Genomic DNA, 20,553 nt, shown 5'->3' with positions numbered 1-20,553 from the left:
GCAACCTTGTGCTTCACTTCATAGTGTTTCAAGACTTTGGCCAATTGGGCATTGCAGAAATGGGATCCTCCATCACTGATGAGAACCCTGGGGACTCCAAACCGAGAGAAGATTTGTCTCTTTAGAAATTTGATGACAGTCTTGGCATCATTTTTCTGACAAGTCGTTGCCTCCACCCACTTACTGACGTAATCGACTGCCACTAGAATATACTCATTGTTGAATGAAGAAGGGAGGGGACCAACGAAATCAATTCCCCAACAATCAAAGACCTCCACTTCTAAGATGGCTTGCAGTGGCATTTCATGCCTTCTCGAGATGCTTCCAATCCTTTGGCATTTATCACAGCTCTTGGCATGAGCATGAGCATCCTTAAACAAGGTGGGCCAATAGAACCCGGATTGAAGCACTTTAGCAGCTGTCCTATCACCATTGAAGTGACCACCATATGGCGAGTTGTGGCAATGCCACAGGATCCCTGCAGCTTCCTCTGCAGTAACACACCTCCTCAAGAGATTATCAGCGCCAAGCTTAAACAAGAAGGGATCATCCCAAATGAACTGCTTTGCATCATGCAAGAATTTCTTCTTTTGATGCCATGTAAAATCATCTGGGAGAACTCCAGCAGCTTTGAAATTAGCCATGTCAGCGAACCATGGCCTCTCCTGAATTAGCATAAGCTTTTCATCTGAAAAAGCTTCTTGGATCTCCTTCTCTTTGCATGTCACTTCCTCATTCACTAACCGAGAGAGATGATCAGCAATAACATTTTCACTCCCCTTCTTATCCCTAATCTCCAAATCAAACTCTTGAAGCAAGAGAACCCATCTAATCAACCGAGGTTTGGAGTCAGGTTTGGTCAACAAATATTTAATGGCAGCATGGTTAGTGTAAATGGTAACTTTAGACCCAATGAGATAAGGTCTAAACTTCTCAAGCGCATACACAATAGCCAGAAACTACTTTTCAGTTGTGGCATAATTCAATTGAGCTCCATTCAAGACCTTGCTTGCATAATAAATGGCATGAAACAATTTTTCTCGCCTCTGGCCAAGAACAGCTCCTATAGCATAGTCGCTGGCATCACACATTATCTCAAAGTCTTGTTTCCAATTTGGAGCGATGATCACAGGGGAGGAAATCAATTTGTTCTTCAATATATTGAAAGCTTTCAAACACTCTTCATCAAATTCAAACGGAGTGTCTTTAACAAGGAGGTTGCACAAGGGTTTGGCAATCTTGGAGAAATCTTTTATAAATCTTCTATAAAACCCGGCGTGCCCAAGAAAACTTCTAACCCCCTTCACATTAGTAGGAGGCGGCAATTTCTCAATTACATCAACCTTGGCATTATCCACTGCTATCCCCCGAGATGAAATTTTATGTCCCAACACAATTCCTTCACGCACCATAAAATGGCATTTCTCCCAATTGAGCACAAGGTTTGTGTCTATGCACCTCTTCATCACCACATCTAAGTTCTTCAAGCAGAGATCAAAGGATTTGCCAAACACAGAGAAGTCGTCCATAAATACTTCAATGCACTTCTCAACCAAGTCACCAAAGATGGCTAACATGCATCTTTGAAATGTAGCAGGAGCATTGCACAGACCAAACGGCATTCTTCTATAAGCAAACACACCGAATGGACAAGTGAACGCAGTCTTTTCTTGATCTTCCGGATTCACCACAATCTGATTATATCCAGAATAACCATCTAAGAAGCAATAGTACGCTTGTACTGCTAAACGTTCCAACATCTGATCCATGAAAGGAAGGGGGAAATGATCCTTTCGAGTGGCTTGATTAAGTTTCCTGTAGTCAATACACATCCTCCACCCGGTGACCGTCCTAGTTGGAATCAACTCATTTTTCTTGTTCTGAATGACTGTCATACCCCCTTTCTTTGGCATCACATGCATAGGACTAACCCATGCACTATCAGAGATCGGGTATATCATTCCAGCTTCAAGGAGTTTTAGCACCTCCTTTCTCACCACCTCCTTCATAGTGGGATTCAATCTTCTTTGTGGTTGTGCTATGGGCTTGTAATCTTTCTCTAACATAATCTTGTGCATACAATAAGTTGGGCTTAACCCCTTCAAATCAGAAATGTGCCACCCTATAGCTCCTTGATTGGCCTTAAGAACTTCAATCAGTTTCTCTTCTTTAGCTTTAGATAGAGAGCTACTAATTATCACAGGCTTCCTTGCTTCCCCTTCCAGGAACACATACTTGAGGTGATCAGGCAACAATTTAAGCTCAATCTTGTTTTGATCATCAAATTTTTCCTTCTCCAATTTTTCCACTTTCACATCATTAGGAGATATCTCCTTGAGCTTTTCTAGTTGTCTGGTCACTTCCTCCACTTCCGCTTCCTCATCAAGGGTCAACTCATCACATGCCTCAATCAAAACCCTCTCAAGTGGGGACTTCACATGTAATTGGCTCTTGGTAGTCTCAATCACTTCTTCTAGAACATCCACTCTAAAGCAGTTGCTATTATCACCAGGGTGTTGCATAGCTTCCAAAACATTGAAGGTGACAATCTCATCTTCCACACGCACCATGAGATGACCATTATCCACATCAATGAGCACCCTTGCAGTTTTCATGAATGGCCTGCCCAATATAAGCGGAACTTCAGTGTCTTCTTCCATGTCTAGAATGACAAAATCCACTGGGAAAGTGAATTTGTCCACCTTTACTAGCACGTCCTCAATGACTCCATAGGGGCACTTGATAGACCTATCTGCTAACTGGAGTGTCATTCTTGTGGGCTTCAATTCCAAGTCTCCAATCCTCCTCATCACAGAAAGAGGCATCAAGTTTATGCTTGCTCCTAGATCGATTAGTGCTTTCCCAATAGCCAACTCGCCAATAGTGCAAGGAATAGTGAAACTACCGGGATCTTTAAACTTTGGTGGAAGCAACTTTTAGATGATGGCACTACAATTTCCTTGGACTTCGATGGTCTCTTCTTCAATGTACTTTCTTTTCTTTGTGAGCAACTCCTTCATGAATCGAGCATATGAAGGCATTTGTTGGAGGGCCTCAGAGAAGGGGATATTAATCTCAAGCCTCTTGAATATGTCTAAAAATCGCCCAAATTGCTTCTCCTTCTCTTTTCTAGAATGGATTTTAGGGTAAGGTAGGGGCTTTTCAACACTTTTTCCTTTATTCTTCTCTCTCTCACCCATTTCTTTATGTCCTCCTTCAACATTCTCATCATCTTCTTCAATGCTTTCTTCTTTTCTCTCATGTAACTCTCCACTCTCTTCTCTTTTTTCATCATCTCTATTTGCTTTTCTCTCTTCTAACACCTTTCCACTCCTTGTAGTAATAGCTTTAACATGCTCTTTTGGGTTAACTTCAGTGTTAGCCGCAAAATTTGTATCGGATTTCTCCTCCATCCTCTTAGCTATTTGCCCCATTTGCACCTCCAAGTTACGGATAGCAGCTTCGGTGCTCTTGTGGTTGGATATTGACACTTGCATGAATTGATTGAGTATGTCCTCAATCTTTGAAGTTCTATCTGCCAAAGAGGGATGTTGCTGAAATTGTTGAGGTGGTGGTCTATTTGAGGGTCCTGCTTGTCCCATGTTTGGGTGAGACCTCCAACCTTGGTTGTAATTACCTTGGCGACTTGTATTCCCCATGTAATTAACCTCTTCTTGAGATGTGTTTTGCATGGCACACTGCCCATTGGTATGATCCCCACCACACAACTCACAATTTTGCAACTGTTGTTGGTGTTGAGCTTGAGAAACATTTCGGAGATCTTGCGGAAGTTGAGAGAGCTTCTTCATGAGAGCTTCAAGCTGTTGTGTCATGATTTTGTTCTGTGCTAGTAGAGCGTCATGAGACTGAAGTTGTAGAACACCCTTCTGTTGAGATTGAGCTCTCTCATTGTGCACTTCATTGTCATTGGAGGCCATATTTTCAATCAACTCTCGTGCTTCAGTAGGTGTCTTCCACTTAATACTTCCTCCCGCTGATGCATCCAACATTAACTTTGAGTGAGATTTCAGCCCTGCCAAGAAAAGTGTAAGTTGTGTGGGCTCATCAAACCCATGAATGGGAGTTTTTCTGAGCAATCCCTTGAACCTGTCCCATGCTTGCCCCAAGGACTCATCCACGTCTTGCTGGAAAGCAGAGATTTCTTGTTTGCCTTTGTTAATCTTGGATTGAGGGAAATACTTGCTCAAGAATTTGGAAACCACATCCTCCCAGCTAGTGAGACTGTTTTCGGGGAAAGAATTTAGCCAAACCTTGGCATTTCCCGCCAATGAGAAAGGGAATAAACTCAAGCGAATGGCTTCATCAGGCACTTGATGGATTTTTACTGTATTACATATCTCTAAGAAGGTGGCCAGATGCGTGTATGGATTCTCATTAGCCAATCCATTAAACTGATTACTTTGCACCAAGTGGATTAGAGCTGGCTTCATCTCCATATTTGTAGCATTCACCGTTGGTCGAGCAATACTGTTGAAATTAATGGTCCCTGTGAATGCAGCATAATCTTCCAACGTGCGTCTTCTTTCACCTCTAGCATCATCATGCGGATTTTTTGCCATGTTTTCCTCTTCTTGATCAGATGAAGAAATGAGAGTTGGATCAGAAATAACAGTTGCTTCTCTAGCTTCCCTGCTTTGCCTTCTTCTTCTACTATTGTTTCTTCGAGCCGTTCTTTCAATTTCAGGATCAAAGAGAAAATTATCAGCTCTAGTTCTACTTCTCATGCAAAACAAGAAACACTAAAAAGGAAAAGTTACGCAAAAGGGTAAGTATATACAATTGGACTATATACAACCAAAAGTGTAAAAAGCAATAAATTAATGAATGAAATGAATAAGCCTAAATCGGTAAATAGCACACAATTTTCCTAAACAACAAACAATTCCCCGGCAGCGGCGCCAAAAACTTGTTAAGACTTTGGCAAGTGTACCAAGTCGTGCAAGTAATAAAAATGGTAAGTCCAAGTATCGTTTTCCCACGGGAATTGCGTTTGTTTAGTTAACTAGGTGTACTTACTAATTTAAGCGTTGAATGTAACCATTGATTAATTCGAAACAAGTGAAAACATAAGGATTTCTAAACTTTAAAGTGATAAAATACCAAGGCAAAGACTCATTGGGGTTGGAATTCATGACCAAAACTCTAAGCAAGCACCTCACAATATAAATCTCTCATCTACTCAAGCATTGACATCAAAGGTATTCAATCCCTAATCCCTTAGGGATATGTTTTGAACTTTTATGTAAAAATTACTAATCCCTTAGAGGTTTAAACACAAAAGACACATTAAAAACGATGTCTAGAATGACCAAAAGCTTTGGTCTATGTCTAGAACCAAACCTTTAGGTTGTTCTATCCATGTCTAGGGTTCCAAAACACTTTCCAATGATTAGATACCACCCAAAACGCATAGATATTCCATCATGCACGAAAATAATTTAGATAGAACACAAAAACAGTGAAAGAGATTCTATTGCATAGATGAAACTATAATGAGTTTAGGTACATTACATCCAACCCCAATGAAATGGAGTTTAGCTACTCCTATACATCTAGAGCACAAATGGAGTTGAAATGGTAGAATGGATGAAGAAAGATTGATCCTTTAAGCTCCAGAAATGTCTCTGCCTTCGTTTTGAGTTCCAGCAGTGTTCCTCCCACCAAAAACTATCTTTTCTGTTCGAGTCTCGACACTTTTAATGTTTGAGCAAAAAGATAAACTCGCTGGGCCAACAAACATTCTCGCTGGGCTAGAGAGCATTCCTCGCTGAGCTAGTGAGTCTGGTTCGCTGGGCTAGTGAGTCTGGTTAGCTGGGCGAGTACATCCAACTAGCTGGGCTAATGGCTCCAGGCAGCAACTAGTGAATTTTTTCTCCAATCTTCCATTCTTTTCTACAAAAGTCCACAAACATCAAAGTAAACATGTTTTTGAAATAAATAACAAAATCCTAAATTCTTTCATGAGATCAACACAAAAATACATGAATAAAAGACAAATAAGAGGTTCTAAGAAGTGTAAACAATAGGTAATCATCACCATGATCAACACAATATCTTTTTCTTATATGGTATGGACATTTTATTGTCAATGTTCTATTACTTTGCCTTTTCTTTTCAGTCTTATCGAATTGACATTTTTTCTCCTTTTTCAAAAAACATCTACAAGATTATTAGATGAATGACCATATACGCATATTGTCATGGCTAATGGAAACAATTTTTCTGTAGGTTCATATGAGGACTATCTCTAGAGGAGCAGTAATTTTATTTTCAATAATGATGTTGCTATTTGACACAACTCACTCAGTTGTTTTAGAGCCTGATGAAAATCATATAAAGTCAGCTACTTTTTTGTCTGAAAACTTTGAAGTGGGACCAGGAAAAATTGTGGTGAAAACATTATTAGATATTGACATTCCAAGGGGTCACATTGGGGTCAAGAGTTTTGATGTTGAAGTAGTTGATGAAGATGGTAATTCAGTACCGTTGTATGAAACTTACCTTCATCATTGGTTTGCTGTAAAATACATTGAAAACATTACCATGTCACAGTACATTAAACAATCTCACGACCTTCGCAATGGTATCGAATTTGAAAGAAATGATGGTGCATGCCAAGGTTTTTTGCTTCCACATTATTGGGGCTTGGGAGCAGAATCACGAGGAACATCTTCAAATCTTCCAAATCCTTTTGCAGTTGAATTAGGGAATCCTACAAAAATAAAGCATGCGTTTAAAGAAAAATGGTTGTTTAGCATCATGGTTATTGATACACGTGGAACACAAGATAGAAAAGGTTGTACAGAGTGTAGGTGTAAGCTTATGAATCTCCCAAAGGACTTTTACAATGTCACAACGGGCATTAATGGTCAATTGTTGCCTAGAAATTATAAAGGAGGACTCTTTTGTTGTCAAGATAACGTACAATGCAAATTAAGAAATGGTTTTCGTGGCCCAACGAGAAAGCTTTCCCTAAGATACAAAATAAAGTGGGTTGATTGGGATGAACAACAAGTGCCTCTTAAGTTCTATATACTTGATTCAACTGATCGTGTAAGATCAAATGGTTCTACACCAATTCATGATTGTCAGGTAGATCATTTACTTAATACATACAATACCTTACAAATCATAAGCAAACTTTTGAAACTCATTTATTTTCCAAACAAAAGTATTAGGCTATTAATTACTTTTTTCGTTGGTATGTGAGTAAAGTAAATTTCTCAATTTGTTATAGGCAGAGTATACGATCCCAAGAAATCATGACAATGACATCCCTCATGTTAAGAAAGCAAACATCCCAATGACAAAAGGTGGTTATCTTATATATGGCACTGCTCATATGCACACCGGTGTTGTCAATGTGACTCTGTATGGACAAGTAAAATTTGATATTTGTTGTTCCCATATAAGTTGTATCATGTAGATAAACTTACATTACATTTTGTGTAATTCATATATTCATTAGGAATAAATTTTGTTCATATTTTTATATCTTTATAAGAAATTAAAAAGTTTATTGAATCATCTCTATATTTACGATTATGCTTAACTTAGGATGGAAGGGTTTTATGCACTTCAAATCCAAAATACGGAACTGGAAAAGAAGCAGGAAATGAAAAGGGTTACCTAGTTGGAATGTCAGTTTTTTATCCTAAACCCGGTTCTATCATGATCGAAGATGGTGAAATTCTAACACTGGAATCCGTATATGAAAACAAGTTTCGTACCGGAGCTATGGGGCATTTCTACATTTACTTGGCAGACCAAATACCAAACAAGTATTTGAAGGAAATTTGATGTGAAAGTAGTTATTTATCTTTCTGTAATGACTTATATAATTTATAGAATAATCGTAATACATCAATACCAATTCTAGATCATCACTATATGTATTAATGTTGTCTTACTTTTAATCCATTACCTGGTTTATGATCATGTTCTCTTGGTGGGTTAATGGTATACAATCATTTTTATGCTGATTGAGCTTGTACATTAAAAATAAAGATTTTTGTGAACCAAATGTCAATTTGAATCCATTAATAACAAAAGAATGAGTATAGTTAATTACGAATCACACCAAACTGAAGATTAAGGGAAAGGAATAAACACAAAAGCTGAAAATGAATATGTTTTCTCTCGTATTATCCAAGATATTTTTTTACATCTATGTAGGGATCCCTACAATTCACTTTTGTAAAAGGGAATTCAAAATATCTAGGACAGTTAATCCTATAGATATTACGATAAATCTTATACACTTGTTATATTAATTTGTAATACATTTTATAATAAATTATATATCCTTTTACGAAATTAACATTCTTAATGCATCATTGCTAGATTTATGTTTTTTTCATATTTAATTTGAAAATAGTGTTGGTTTACTTGCAAATTTATTCCAAGTTATTACTATGAGTATTATTGTTGGTTTACTTTTAACCCCCAGCTTAGTTTGTGATGGTTTTACTTGTGTTATAGTGTTTGGTTGATGCATTATTTGGTATATAGTTATTGTTAAGCTAACAATACACTAAGAAAATGTAGTCTACTAATAGAGCTTATAATTTAAAATCAAGTGCCAATTTCAATCCGAGAAGAAGAAAAAAGACTTGTGTAGAGTGAGGTGCAAATCACACCAAAATGAACATTAGGAAAAGGAAATAAATGAAAAATTGAAAATGAATAGATGATCCTCTATTTCATGATCTATCTAAATAAATACATATTTTTTAATAATAATTTTAATGTATAATAATATTGATATTGATTTATATACGATATTGAATTATTTAAATTTTTATAAAAGTTTGAAATGTTGCATGACCTTCTATTATTTATCTTATGTATTGAAACTACTCATATATATTAATATTCTTATCAACTGGATACATAAATTTATTACAATCCCTTGTAAATGAAGTAAGGACTTAATAATGAAGTCACTCCTAATGACTTAAATACTTAAGTAGTCCTTATAGTTTTTACTATCCCAAAATTTTAAATTTAATTTAAAAAATATAATTACTTTTATCTATTTAACTTAATTTAAAATATTAATTTCGATATTCACAATATCGAATTTAAACATTGATATAACACGTTATCAAAACAACAAAATTTAATAAAAGCATTTATACATTATCATGATTGAGATTCCCTAAAATAACCACAATATAAATTTAAAAGATTAAATGGAAGTTTAGATCATTAACCTCCATGAAAAATTTTAACCTACAACCCAATCAACTAGAAACAACCACTCACTAAGATGAAAGAAAAATACACTTTAGATCACCAATGTACCTAAGAACACACTCGCTGAAGCAACAACCAAGGAAGATAGCCAAAATTTCGTAAACGCGAGGGAGAAGTGAGGAAGAACAAGATTTTGTGTAGAAATATAAACAAATTTATGTCAAACATTCGATGTATATCTTAAAATTTATGACAACCAATGTTGTCAAATGACGTATATCATAAAATTTTTAATGAACCGTGGGAGGTGCACGTAAAAAAATTGATTTTAATTAAAAAATATCATTGCACATTTTTTACGTCCTGTTCTTTTTATGTTAAACAATCATTTCTTGATGCAAGTTACTTTTTTTTCCACTATTGTTGCTTCAAGTTCAAGTAAATCATCCTTGTTTTTGTATGAGATGGAAGGACAATTAGTATTTTTAAGAAATGCTTTTATGTTAATTGTGATATGATGGGTGGATTTCAAAGGTGTTTGATATAATTTTTTTTTATTTGAGACTAAGGTTTGGGCTAACAGTATTTTTCTAGGCAGAGTATTCTTGATTAATGTCTAAATTTGTTTTAGCTTGATTTAGTATTGAAATTTCAATTTTCTTATATTTTTAAAAATATAAAATAAACAACATGAATGTCAAAGATACTCACAACTAAATATATATTTAATTCACAGGATTAATTGTGAAAGTTTCCATGTGAGAATGGAATAAGAGCAAGAATACAAAAATAAGAGCATAATGATATAAAGAAAAGATAAGATAGAAATTGCTACAAGAATGCAATTGGACATAAGTTAAATCTATTTAATTATACTAGTGTGAAAAGTTGCCTAAACAAATGAAAGAACATGATATATATGTATATATATATATATATATATATATATACATGTATGTGTGTGTATGTATGTATATGTAAGTATATATATATGCATATATTATGTGTTTATAAAGAGTATGAGAAATTTGACAAGGAAATAACATTCAATTCAAAAAATGGAAAGGGAGAAAAGATAATTTGAAGATGGATAACTTATGAATCAATGGTAGAGGTCATGCCACTTAAAGATGTTTCAAGATAGGTGTTAAATGAGCATGCACTTTATCATATTATTTACGATAAGATTAAGTTAAGAATAGAAGTTTCTCTCTCTTGTAAATACTTGGAAGCGTCAAAACAGGTGAATAAAGTTGTAGTAAGTTGTAGTATATGCACCGACGGTACAAACCTTGCGGAATGAAGTATAACCAACCGCTCGGATGTGGAAAAAACTAATCGTTCATTAATAAAATCAACTAAACATCTAATTAACATAAATATGTCAATAATAATGTTTAAAGGAAATTGGACTGAATTAATTCATCCCTAATAAAAATCTCAAGGAGAAAACCATATTTACAGGTCAAATGTATGGTTGTTTGGGCATTCATTAAATTTTTATTATAGCTTTAATTGTTTTAACTGATCGAACCTGAGCTTACTTTAACATTAGAGCACCTTTAACAGGTACCCCATGATCGGTTGGCTAATAGATTACCCTAGGACAGAGAGGAAAACACTAGAGTCAACAGACCATGAAATTATTTTAATTGGACGTTCGACCCTATACCCGAAACAAAATTTCAAAACAATCAAAATAGTATAAATTCAAGGAATAAAGAATCATGTTTGTTTTTTTCCTTTTTCATAACCTTTTAACCAGAAAACGAGTGATATTGTTTTAGAGTCCATGAAGTTTTTATATGATTGATTTACAAAACTTTATGGTCTCTCTTTAACGAAGATGGCAATTTCTCTTTGGATAACCCTTTTTTTCTTAAAAGTAGATGGCAATGATTTTTTTTGTGCATGTTTATCTTTTATAAAAATAAAATTATTGAAATAAATTGGTTGACGTACATTCACGGTTTTTCATTCTAGTTTTATGTTGTCCATTTTTACTGAGTCACATTACATTAAGAAACATGCATATGTGTTTTTAAGATGATAAATGCCTTATAATCTTTGTTTCATTGAATTATTTAGAAGTTAATTTTCCAAAATTTGATATAAATGATATCACAATCATCGCACTTGCCCATTAAGAAAAACACAACCTTCCATTGTTATGTGTTGAATTCGTTGTTTATAGTGATAAAAAAGGCTAAGTTAAGTTGTTTGTAATAGCTATGCTATAAACATTGTTGTTTCTAGTATTTTAACATTCAAGGACACAACAAATCAACTTCTACAGTACAATCTTAAAATATAATTAACTTATATTAATTTAGAGGTATTTAGAATATATTTAAATCATATAGAAATATCATTTTATTTCTTACTAAAATACTATGAATAGTGATAAAAGGAATATCAAGCATAATCAATCAACACTATATATTATAATTCTCACTATGTACAATTGTTGTTTATATAGGCCATGTCTTAAGTGCCACTAATTAGTGTTATTAAAATTATATTCTTTTTGTCTTTCTTACCTGTTTATTTGAATAAACTTGCTTTTCTTTAATTTGTATGAGTGATATTTTATTTTTCATCTTTTAAGCATAAATTAAGCCAAAACATATTGTTTTATAATATTAGAATGTTGCTATTTAAAAAAAATAAACTACAAAACTGAAACCATGTGAAGTTTGCCCAAACAAAAGATCAATCAAGTTGTTTTTACATCTACAAATAGTTACAAAACTTCCAAATAGTTTTGTAGATCTGTAAAACTATGTCAATACATGTTAATTTAGGTTTAAATACAATAACAAACACCTAATACAACGAACTGAAAAGAGACAACCAACAACAATTTAAAATTTAGTTATGCTGAATATATCATCTTTTAGTGATCCACCATATATAAAACTAGTAATCATTTTCATATACGTATAAATTTACCTGCTTTAAAATTTGAAAGATCATACATCTTCATCTAAGAAAAAATCATCACCATGATCAACACAATATCTTTTTCTTATATGGTATGGACATTTTATTGTCAATGTTCTATTACTTTGCCTTTTCTTTTCAGTCTTATCGAATTGACATGTTTTCCCCATATTTTGAAACATCTACAAGATTATTAGATGAATGACCATATACACATATTGTCATGGCTAATGGAAACAATTTTTCTGTAGGTTCATATGAGGACTATCTCTAGAGGAGCAGTAATTTTATTTTCAATAATGATGTTGCTATTTGACACAACTCACTCAGTTGTTTTAGAGCCTGATGAAAATCATATAAAGTCAGCTACTTTTTTGTCTGAAAACTTTGAAGTGGGACCAGGAAAAATTGTGGTGAAAACATTATTAGATATTGACATTCCAAGGGGTCACATTGGGGTCAAGAGTTTTGATGTTGAAGTAGTTGATGAAGATGGTAATTCAGTACCGTTGTATGAAACTTACCTTCATCATTGGTTTGCTGTAAAATACATTGAAAACATTACCATGTCACAGTACATTAAACAATCTCACGACCTTCGCAATGGTATCGAATTTGAAAGAAATGATGGTGCATGCCAAGGTTTTTTGCTTCCACATTATTGGGGCTTGGGAGCAGAATCGCGAGGAACATCTTCAAATCTTCCAGATCCTTTTGCAGTTGAATTAGGGAATCCTACAAAAATAAAGCATGGGTTTAAAGAAAAATGGTTGTTTAGCATCATGGTTATTGATACACGTGGAACACAAGATAGAAAAGGTTGTACAGAGTGTAGGTGTAAGCTTATGAATCTCCCAAAGGACTTTTACAATGTCACAACGGGCATTAATGGTCAATTGTTGCCTAGAAATTATAAAGGAGGAATCTTTTGTTGTCAAGATAACGTACAATGCAAATTAAGAAATGGTTTTCGTGGCCCAACGAGAAAGCTTTCCCTAAGATACAAAATAAAGTGGGTTGATTGGGATGAACAACAAGTGCCTCTTAAGTTCTATATACTTGATTCAACTGATCGTGTAAGATCAAATGGTTCTACACCAATTCATGATTGTCAGGTAGATCATTTACTTAATACATACAATACCTTACAAATCATAAGCAAACTTTTGAAACTCATTTATTTTCCAAACAAAAGTATTAGGCTATTAATTACTTTTTTCGTTGGTATGTGAGTAAAGTAAATTTCTCAATTTGTTATAGGCAGAGTATACGATCCCAAGAAATCATGACAATGACATCCCTCATGTTAAGAAAGCAAACATCCCAATGACAAAAGGTGGTTATCTTATATATGGCACTGCTCATATGCACACCGGTGTTGTCAATGTGACTCTGTATGGACAGGTAAAATTTGATATTTGTTGTTCCCATATAAGTTGTATCATGTAGATAAACTTACATTACATTTTGTGTAATTCATATATTCATTAGGAATAAATTTTGTTCATATTTTTATATCTTTATAAGAAATTAAAAAGTTTATTGAATCATCTCTATATTTACGATTATGCTTAACTTAGGATGGAAGGGTTTTATGCACTTCAAATCCAAAATACGGAACTGGAAAAGAAGCAGGAAATGAAAAGGGTTACCTAGTTGGAATGTCAGTTTGTTATCCTAAACCCGGTTCTATCATGATCGAAGATGGTGAAATTCTAACACTGGAATCCGTATATGAAAACAAGTTTCGTACCGGAGCTATGGGGCATTTCTACATTTACTTGGCAGACCAAATACCAAACAAGTATTTGAAGGAAATTTGATGTGAAAGTAGTTATTTATCTTTCTGTAATGACTTATATAATTTATACCATAATCGTAATACATCAATACCAATTCTAGATCATCACTATATGTATTAATTTTGTCTTACTTTTAATCCATTACCTGGTTTATGATCATGTTCTTTTGGTAGGTTAAATGGTATACAATCATTTTTATGTTGATTGAGCTTGTACATTAAAAATAAAGATTTTTGTGAACCAAATGTCAAATTGAATCCATTAATAATAAAAGAATGAGTATAGTTAATTACGAATCACGCCAAAGTGAAGATTAAGGGAAAGGAATAAACACAAAAGCTGAAAATGAATACGTTTTCTCTCGTATTATCCAAGATATTTTTTTACATCTATGTAGGGATCCCTACAATTCACTTTTGTAAAACGGAATTCAAAATATCTAGGACACTTAATCCTATAGATATTACGTTAAATCTTATATACACTTGTTATATTAATTTGTAATACATTTTATAATAAATTATATATCCTTTTACGAAATTAACAATCTTAATGCATCATTGCTAAATTTATGTTTTTGCATATTTAATTTGAAAATAGGTTTAATACATGAATATCATTTCCAACTTATTAGTGTTAGTATTATTGTTGATTTACTTTTAACCCCCGCTTAGTTTGTGATGGTTTTATTTATGTTATAATGTTTGGTCAATGCATTATTTGGTGTATATAATTTTGGTTGATGCATTATTTGGTTGATCCCAATATTTTGAATTTAATTTTAAAAATATAATTACTTTTATCTACTTAACTTAATTTTAAATATTAATTTCGATATTCACAATATCGAATGTAAACATTGATATAACAAGTTATCAAAACAACAAAAATTCAATAAAGGCATTTATACATTATCATGATTTAGATTCCTTAAAATAACCACAATATAAATTTAAAAGACTAAACGGAGGTTTAGATCATTAACCTACATGAAAACTTTTAACCGACAATTCAATCAAACAAAAACAACCACTCACTAAGACAAAAGAAAAATACACTTTAGATCACCAATGTACTTAGGAACACACTCGTCGAAGCAACAACCAAGGAAGATAGTCAAAATTTCAGAAACGCGATTGAGAAGTGAGGAAGAACAAGATTTTGTGTAGAAATATAAACAAATTTACATCAAATGTTTGATGTATATCTTAAAATTTATGACAACCAATGTTGTCAAACGATGTAAACACTTATACGTAGCAAAAATGCTATCCTCTTTTCTTTACTTTAGAAACAACCATGTATGGAAAGTTATGGCATTATATTTAAAACTTATAAGATGATCATGAAAAAAAAATTGATTTATTTTTGGTATAAAACCTCTATTGCTATTGATAATTAATGATATTAACAATTTTAGAATGTTATAATACATTTGTAATAGAACAACCCAAATTAAGAATATGTATTAAGAAATTTTATTACCATATAATACTTTAATGTTATGTAGTTAAAAATTTACATCAAGTATTATGATTACATGTGTAACCGTATATTAAAAAATTAAATACAACTATAATTTTATTTTTTTAAAATATATACGTTTTAATTTATACTTTTAGTAAAAGTTTTATAATTTAAATTATATAGAAACGATGACTTATTTTTTAAATATCTAAAGTTCTTAATGAAAATTATAAATGAGATTGTAATGCATATGTTTGTATCAAAGATTAAATTTAATAAACACTTAATTATATTAAATTTATAACTAATATTCTTTAATTAATGTTAATATTTATCCTTTTTAAGTAATTAAAATATATTAATTGCATAAACATTAGTTTAAATGTTCTCATAAAAATAATTATGATATTTGTTTGTTAAACTAAATATAAATTTTATATTTTACTTACATAAATTCATTTTTTCATTTAAAAATGATTTTGTATAAAATATATAAGTTGTTACACTAGTGCAGTTTTCGCTTCTTACCTCAGCCTTAGGTCTCGGTTCCAGCGCACCGAAAGCCTATCAAAATCCGGTGTCATTTTTTTAATTAAATGTTATAGGCTTCGGTTGCAAGTAAACCGAAGCATATAACAGAAACTGGGAACCTATAGGCTTTGGTTAAAAAATAACCGAAGCCTAAACCTATGCAAATATTCAAATTTTATTATTAATTAATTAGGTGGAAGTTACAGGCATCGAGTTTAAAACAAACAAGGCCAAAATGGGACCTTATATGCCTTGGGTGGAATTTTAACCGAGGCCTAAGGTTATATGCTTCGGTTATTAATTAGAACTGAGGCCTAAAGTTTAATTTAGAGATTTATTGGGGAAACCTTTTCGTGCAAAGCTTCGCCTTCTTCCTCCCCTGCGCGCTGCTTTCTTCTTCTCCACTCTACGACTTCGCGTTCGGCTCGCCCTCTGCAATGGGTTCTTCATCGCGACGGTGAACGGTGGTTGTGGTGGTAGCGTTGTTAACAACGGTGGTGTTGGGTGGTTCTTCCTCCCGTCAGCGGCGGCTCTGGTGGTGGGTTTTCCATCGAGGGCAGTGGCTCCGCATGACGCAGTGGTGTGCAGTGGTAGCAGCTCTGTTTTGTCTTCCTTGCTTTGACGATAGCGAGTCCTCTTCGAATTCGTGGTGCTTCTTCCGCCAGTTCTCTATTTCCCACATATTACTGAATTTAAATTCCACTAGTGAGTGATTCTGTGATATTTTTGTTTTTCATATTACTGTCTATGTGCTTTGGGTTTATTATTCGTTTTTGTGCATTGAAGGTGGTGGCATGAATGTTATATGTTTTGGGCAATTTAGTGAAATGAAAGATGGTTGGAAGAGAAAGTCCATGTAGTTTATTGTAATGGATTGGAATATTATCTGTTTTGCAAGTAATATTTATTCAAACGTTGTAGTGTGCACCAAGTTGGGAGTGCTAGCGGTTGGTAGTGCACCTAATTGGCATGAAAACGCCTTTTGTATCTTTATTGTTGCTCACGTGTCATGCTCGCAAGTGCATAATCTACTAACCTTTAATTTTAATGTGAGTCTATATTTTTTTATGCCACTTATTTGGATGTTAGATATGTTATTCATTATATGCTTAAATATATCGTGTTAGCCTTAGTTTTCTGTTTGAGATTGAATACGATAATTATTTATTGTCTCCAAATTTTTTTTTCCGTAAAAATTGTATTTTGTAAGATATAATTTAAAAGGAGACAATACTAATAATTTAAATGTATTCAATCTTGAATTGTCCAGTTGGATAGTTTAAGAAGATTAATCATTTTCTAGTAGTGCATATATATATATATATATATATATATATATATATATATATATATATATATATATATATATATATATATATATATATATATATCTTAAAATTTATGAATATTTGTCAATTGTATTTTGTATTGATCTTCAGGTGCATATTTGATTGTGGTTGATATTCCCCTTCCTGCACTGGTATTATAAAATAAAGCTAATAATAGAGGAGGAAAAAAAAAGGAAGAATAGAGATTGAAAGAATGGGAAGCAACTTTTTTGTACATTATTACTGATAGGAAAAAGTCCTATTTACAGATACAACATGTAATTCATAAAGGAAACAAATCAACTAGTTAATACAAATATTTACATAAAGAGTAATGAATCGTATGAGTATCAATTATATTAATCATATGAGTAACTGCATCAAATCAATGGACGACCATCAATTCATAACACTCCCCTTTGGGTGTCATGGATAAAAGAATGTGCTTCGTTAAAACCTTATTAGGAAAAACCCTTTGGGATGATAACATAGTGAAGGAAAAAGAGTACGCCATTCTATATAATATTGTGTTTTACATCTTTTATTTCTCCCCCTCATGTAAACTTACATCATTAAGAAGACGAAGTCCAATCTTGTGAACCAATCGCTCTAAAGTTCTCCTTGGCAAAGACTTTATAAATAAATGTGCTAGATTTTCACATGAACAAATCTTTTAGATCTCTACATCATCCTTTCAATTGAACAATGCACTATTGTCTTCATATATGGTTATTGATTCCATTCTTCTCAAGGATAGACCACAAGTTTGTCGCACATGTTGAATTATAGACCTTAACTAAACATATTCATTACTTACCTCATGTAATGCTAAGAATTATGCATGATTTTGATGATGTTGTTGTTATGGCCTCTTTCACATATTGCCATGAAATCATTATGCTACCACATGTGAACAAATATCTTGTTTGTGATAAACCATTGTGACATTGTGAGAATATAATAAATAACATGTCTCTGATTAACCCATTAGATTTGATTTTGAATCATTTGGATAAAATAATTCCATATTTGTAGTACCCTTAAGGTAACAGAGTATATGTTTTACTCCAATCCATTGTAGTGAAGAACTATATCTTGCTTGAAAAATTTACAACAAATACAATATCAGGTCAAGTATGATTAGCAAGATACATTAGTGCTTTTATAACACTAAGATATGGTACTTCTGGACCAAGAAGATCTTCATCATTTTCCTGAGGTCTAAGAAGAGCCTTTATAAACATCTAACGACCTTAGAACTATTAGAGTGCATAATGAATGTGACTTGTTCATTTAGAACATTTTACGCACCTTAATTTTATAAGCCTCTTGATGTATAAAAACACATTTATTTAAATACTCCATTTCTAATTTCAAACAAAACTTTACCCTTCAAAGATCCTTCATCTCAAATTCTTTCTCTAAGCAATCAATTGTCGTTGTGAGCTCATTAGGAGTTCCAACAATGTTTATGTGATCTATATAAACAACCATTATGGAAAATCCATTTTTGGAACTTTTCATATAAATACAAGGACAAATAGGGTCATTTTATACCATTCCTTTAACAAGTACTCGATAAGACAGTTATACCACACATGTCTTGATTGCTTTAATCAATAAAAGGGCTTGTTCAATTTTATCGAATAACCCTCTTTAAAAATTGCCTTGTTTAGCAAATTAAATCCTTTAAGGATTTTCATATAAGTATCATTTTCAAGTGAACCGTACAAATAGGTCATCATCCATTAGATGCAAATGCAGACCTTGTTATGCAGCTAGTATAATCAAATATTGCAATATTGTTGCATCCAATAACACTACATATGTCTTTTCACAAATCAATATCAAGTTATTTGAAAACCTTGAGCAACCAATTGTACTTTGTATCTAGCAATTTCATCATTCTTAATTTCATTTTGCGTAAAAATCCATATGTACCTGATAAGTGCGTATTTTTTTCCTCATTTACTGTTTAATTATAGCTATTTAATTGAATTTGTGTGCTTAAGGATTGATTTAATTGGGATTTCCTATAATTGGGTTTATTGAGCATGAGATACAAAAACATGTTAAAAATAGCTTTTTAGTTGCATAAATGTTCTTTGGATATTTTGAGGTGTGTTAGTGCAGTTACAGCTAAGTTGAGCTCATGGAAGTATGGAAATAAATTGGTTAAAGTTTCATGACACCTTAAAGATAAATCCAAGAATAAGAAATTATCAAAATCACAAAAATCAAAGCCAAGCATTGCATGAAGAAGACAAGAAAGCTTGAAAAAAGTGAAGAAGTTTGGCTAAACCAAAAGAGAGCAACAAAAAATTGGACTTTGCGGTTTTCTTTATCTTTATGATAGAAGATAATTTGGGAAAAATATATCTTTAGATATTTTATTTGATATTTTTAAATAATTATCTTATTTATTTATATCATAAAATATTAAAAGATAATAACTACCAAATCTTTTTAAATATGACAAGATCTTCTTGAATCTTTTTAGTTCCACAACAAACAAATATATCTCGAAGATATTGGATTATTTAGAAGATAACTTAAGGAGATTGCAAAGGGTTGACTTGGAAAATTAATACAAATATTAATTGGTGATAATTTATCATATATCTTTAATTAATTTATTTATTTAATTATATTAGATATCGATATTATTAACCAACTATATTTGCTAAATAGTCTATATGTCTCCAAATAGTTTTAAATATTTATCTTTATCTTTATTTTAAAAGATATTTGAGAAATTTTAGCAACAAAAAAACCAGTCTAAGTCCTATATAAAGAGACAAAGGGAGTAGAAGAAAAAAAAAGCTCGGGACTTTGGAGTTTTGGAACCCTTAGGGGGGCCTAAGTTTGTTTCCTTTTTCTCTTTATTCTTCTTTCTATTTTTCTTTTATTTTGTATTTCATGGAAGGCTAGATTCCATTGTAATTTCTTAACTGGATTCTGAGGTTAGATCAATTAATTTTTTTTGTTCTTTTGATTCTTGTTGTGATTTATTTTCATTTATGTCTTTTGGTTCTTAATTTAGTAAAAATAATGATTTTTACATTGTAGCAAGTTAGCATGGTGTTAAATCTACATAACATAACAATCGTATGAGTATAAGGATTTTTAAATTTTAATTGAGAAGTTACTTTAGTTAAATTTACTATGATTAATCTACAAAGTTCTTGCTTTTGATTGAGAAGTTACTTTGGTTAAAAGTAAGAACAACAACAAATTAATTGAGAAGTTACTTTAGTTAAATT

General features: G+C 32.5%; 2 protein-coding genes, 1 non-coding gene and 1 pseudogene across 3 annotated transcripts; 3 read left to right on the top strand and 1 right to left on the bottom strand.

The window, feature by feature from the left end:
• Nucleotides 1–1,570: 1,570 nt before the first annotated feature.
• On the bottom strand, nucleotides 1,571–4,745 carry LOC114165219 (uncharacterized; annotated as a pseudogene).
• Nucleotides 4,069–4,175, top strand: LOC114167982 (small nucleolar RNA R71). Its single transcript, XR_003600581.1, has one exon. It is a non-coding gene; the product is annotated as a small nucleolar RNA R71 (small nucleolar RNA).
• A 1,510-nt stretch (nucleotides 4,746–6,255) lies between the features above and the next one.
• Nucleotides 6,256–7,821, top strand: LOC114165218 (uncharacterized). Its single transcript, XM_028049878.2, has 3 exons — nucleotides 6,256–7,113; nucleotides 7,259–7,402; nucleotides 7,579–7,821. Exons 1-3 carry the CDS (start codon nucleotides 6,256–6,258, stop codon nucleotides 7,819–7,821), a joined length of 1,245 nt encoding a protein of 414 aa, XP_027905679.2.
• A 4,598-nt stretch (nucleotides 7,822–12,419) lies between these two features.
• On the top strand, nucleotides 12,420–13,985 carry LOC114165217 (uncharacterized). The gene is made up of 3 exons (XM_028049877.2): nucleotides 12,420–13,277; nucleotides 13,423–13,566; nucleotides 13,743–13,985. The coding sequence occupies exons 1-3, from the start codon at nucleotides 12,420–12,422 to the stop codon at nucleotides 13,983–13,985; spliced, it is 1,245 nt and encodes a 414-aa protein (XP_027905678.2).
• The last annotated feature ends 6,568 nt before the right edge of the window (nucleotides 13,986–20,553 follow it).

The sequence above is a fragment of the Vigna unguiculata genome, chromosome 10 (genome assembly GCF_037176805.1).
Source record: "Vigna unguiculata cultivar grain cowpea cultivar isolate G323 ecotype 2 chromosome 10, ASM3717680v1, whole genome shotgun sequence".
Taxonomy (NCBI): Eukaryota; Viridiplantae; Streptophyta; class Magnoliopsida; order Fabales; family Fabaceae; genus Vigna; species Vigna unguiculata.
The sequence above is the reverse complement of the archived record's forward strand: the minus strand, read 5'-3'. Positions and strand labels throughout refer to the sequence as shown.

Coding starts and splice junctions, on each gene's coding strand:
- LOC114165218 (XM_028049878.2), top strand. CDS start 6,256: ATGAGGACTATCTCTAGAGGAGCAGTAATTTTATTTTCAATAATGATG. Junction 7,114..7,258: donor CACCAATTCATGATTGTCAG/GTAGATCATTTA, acceptor AATTTGTTATAG/GCAGAGTATACGATCCCAAG. Junction 7,403..7,578: donor ATGTGACTCTGTATGGACAA/GTAAAATTTGAT, acceptor TGCTTAACTTAG/GATGGAAGGGTTTTATGCAC.
- LOC114165217 (XM_028049877.2), top strand. CDS start 12,420: ATGAGGACTATCTCTAGAGGAGCAGTAATTTTATTTTCAATAATGATG. Junction 13,278..13,422: donor CACCAATTCATGATTGTCAG/GTAGATCATTTA, acceptor AATTTGTTATAG/GCAGAGTATACGATCCCAAG. Junction 13,567..13,742: donor ATGTGACTCTGTATGGACAG/GTAAAATTTGAT, acceptor TGCTTAACTTAG/GATGGAAGGGTTTTATGCAC.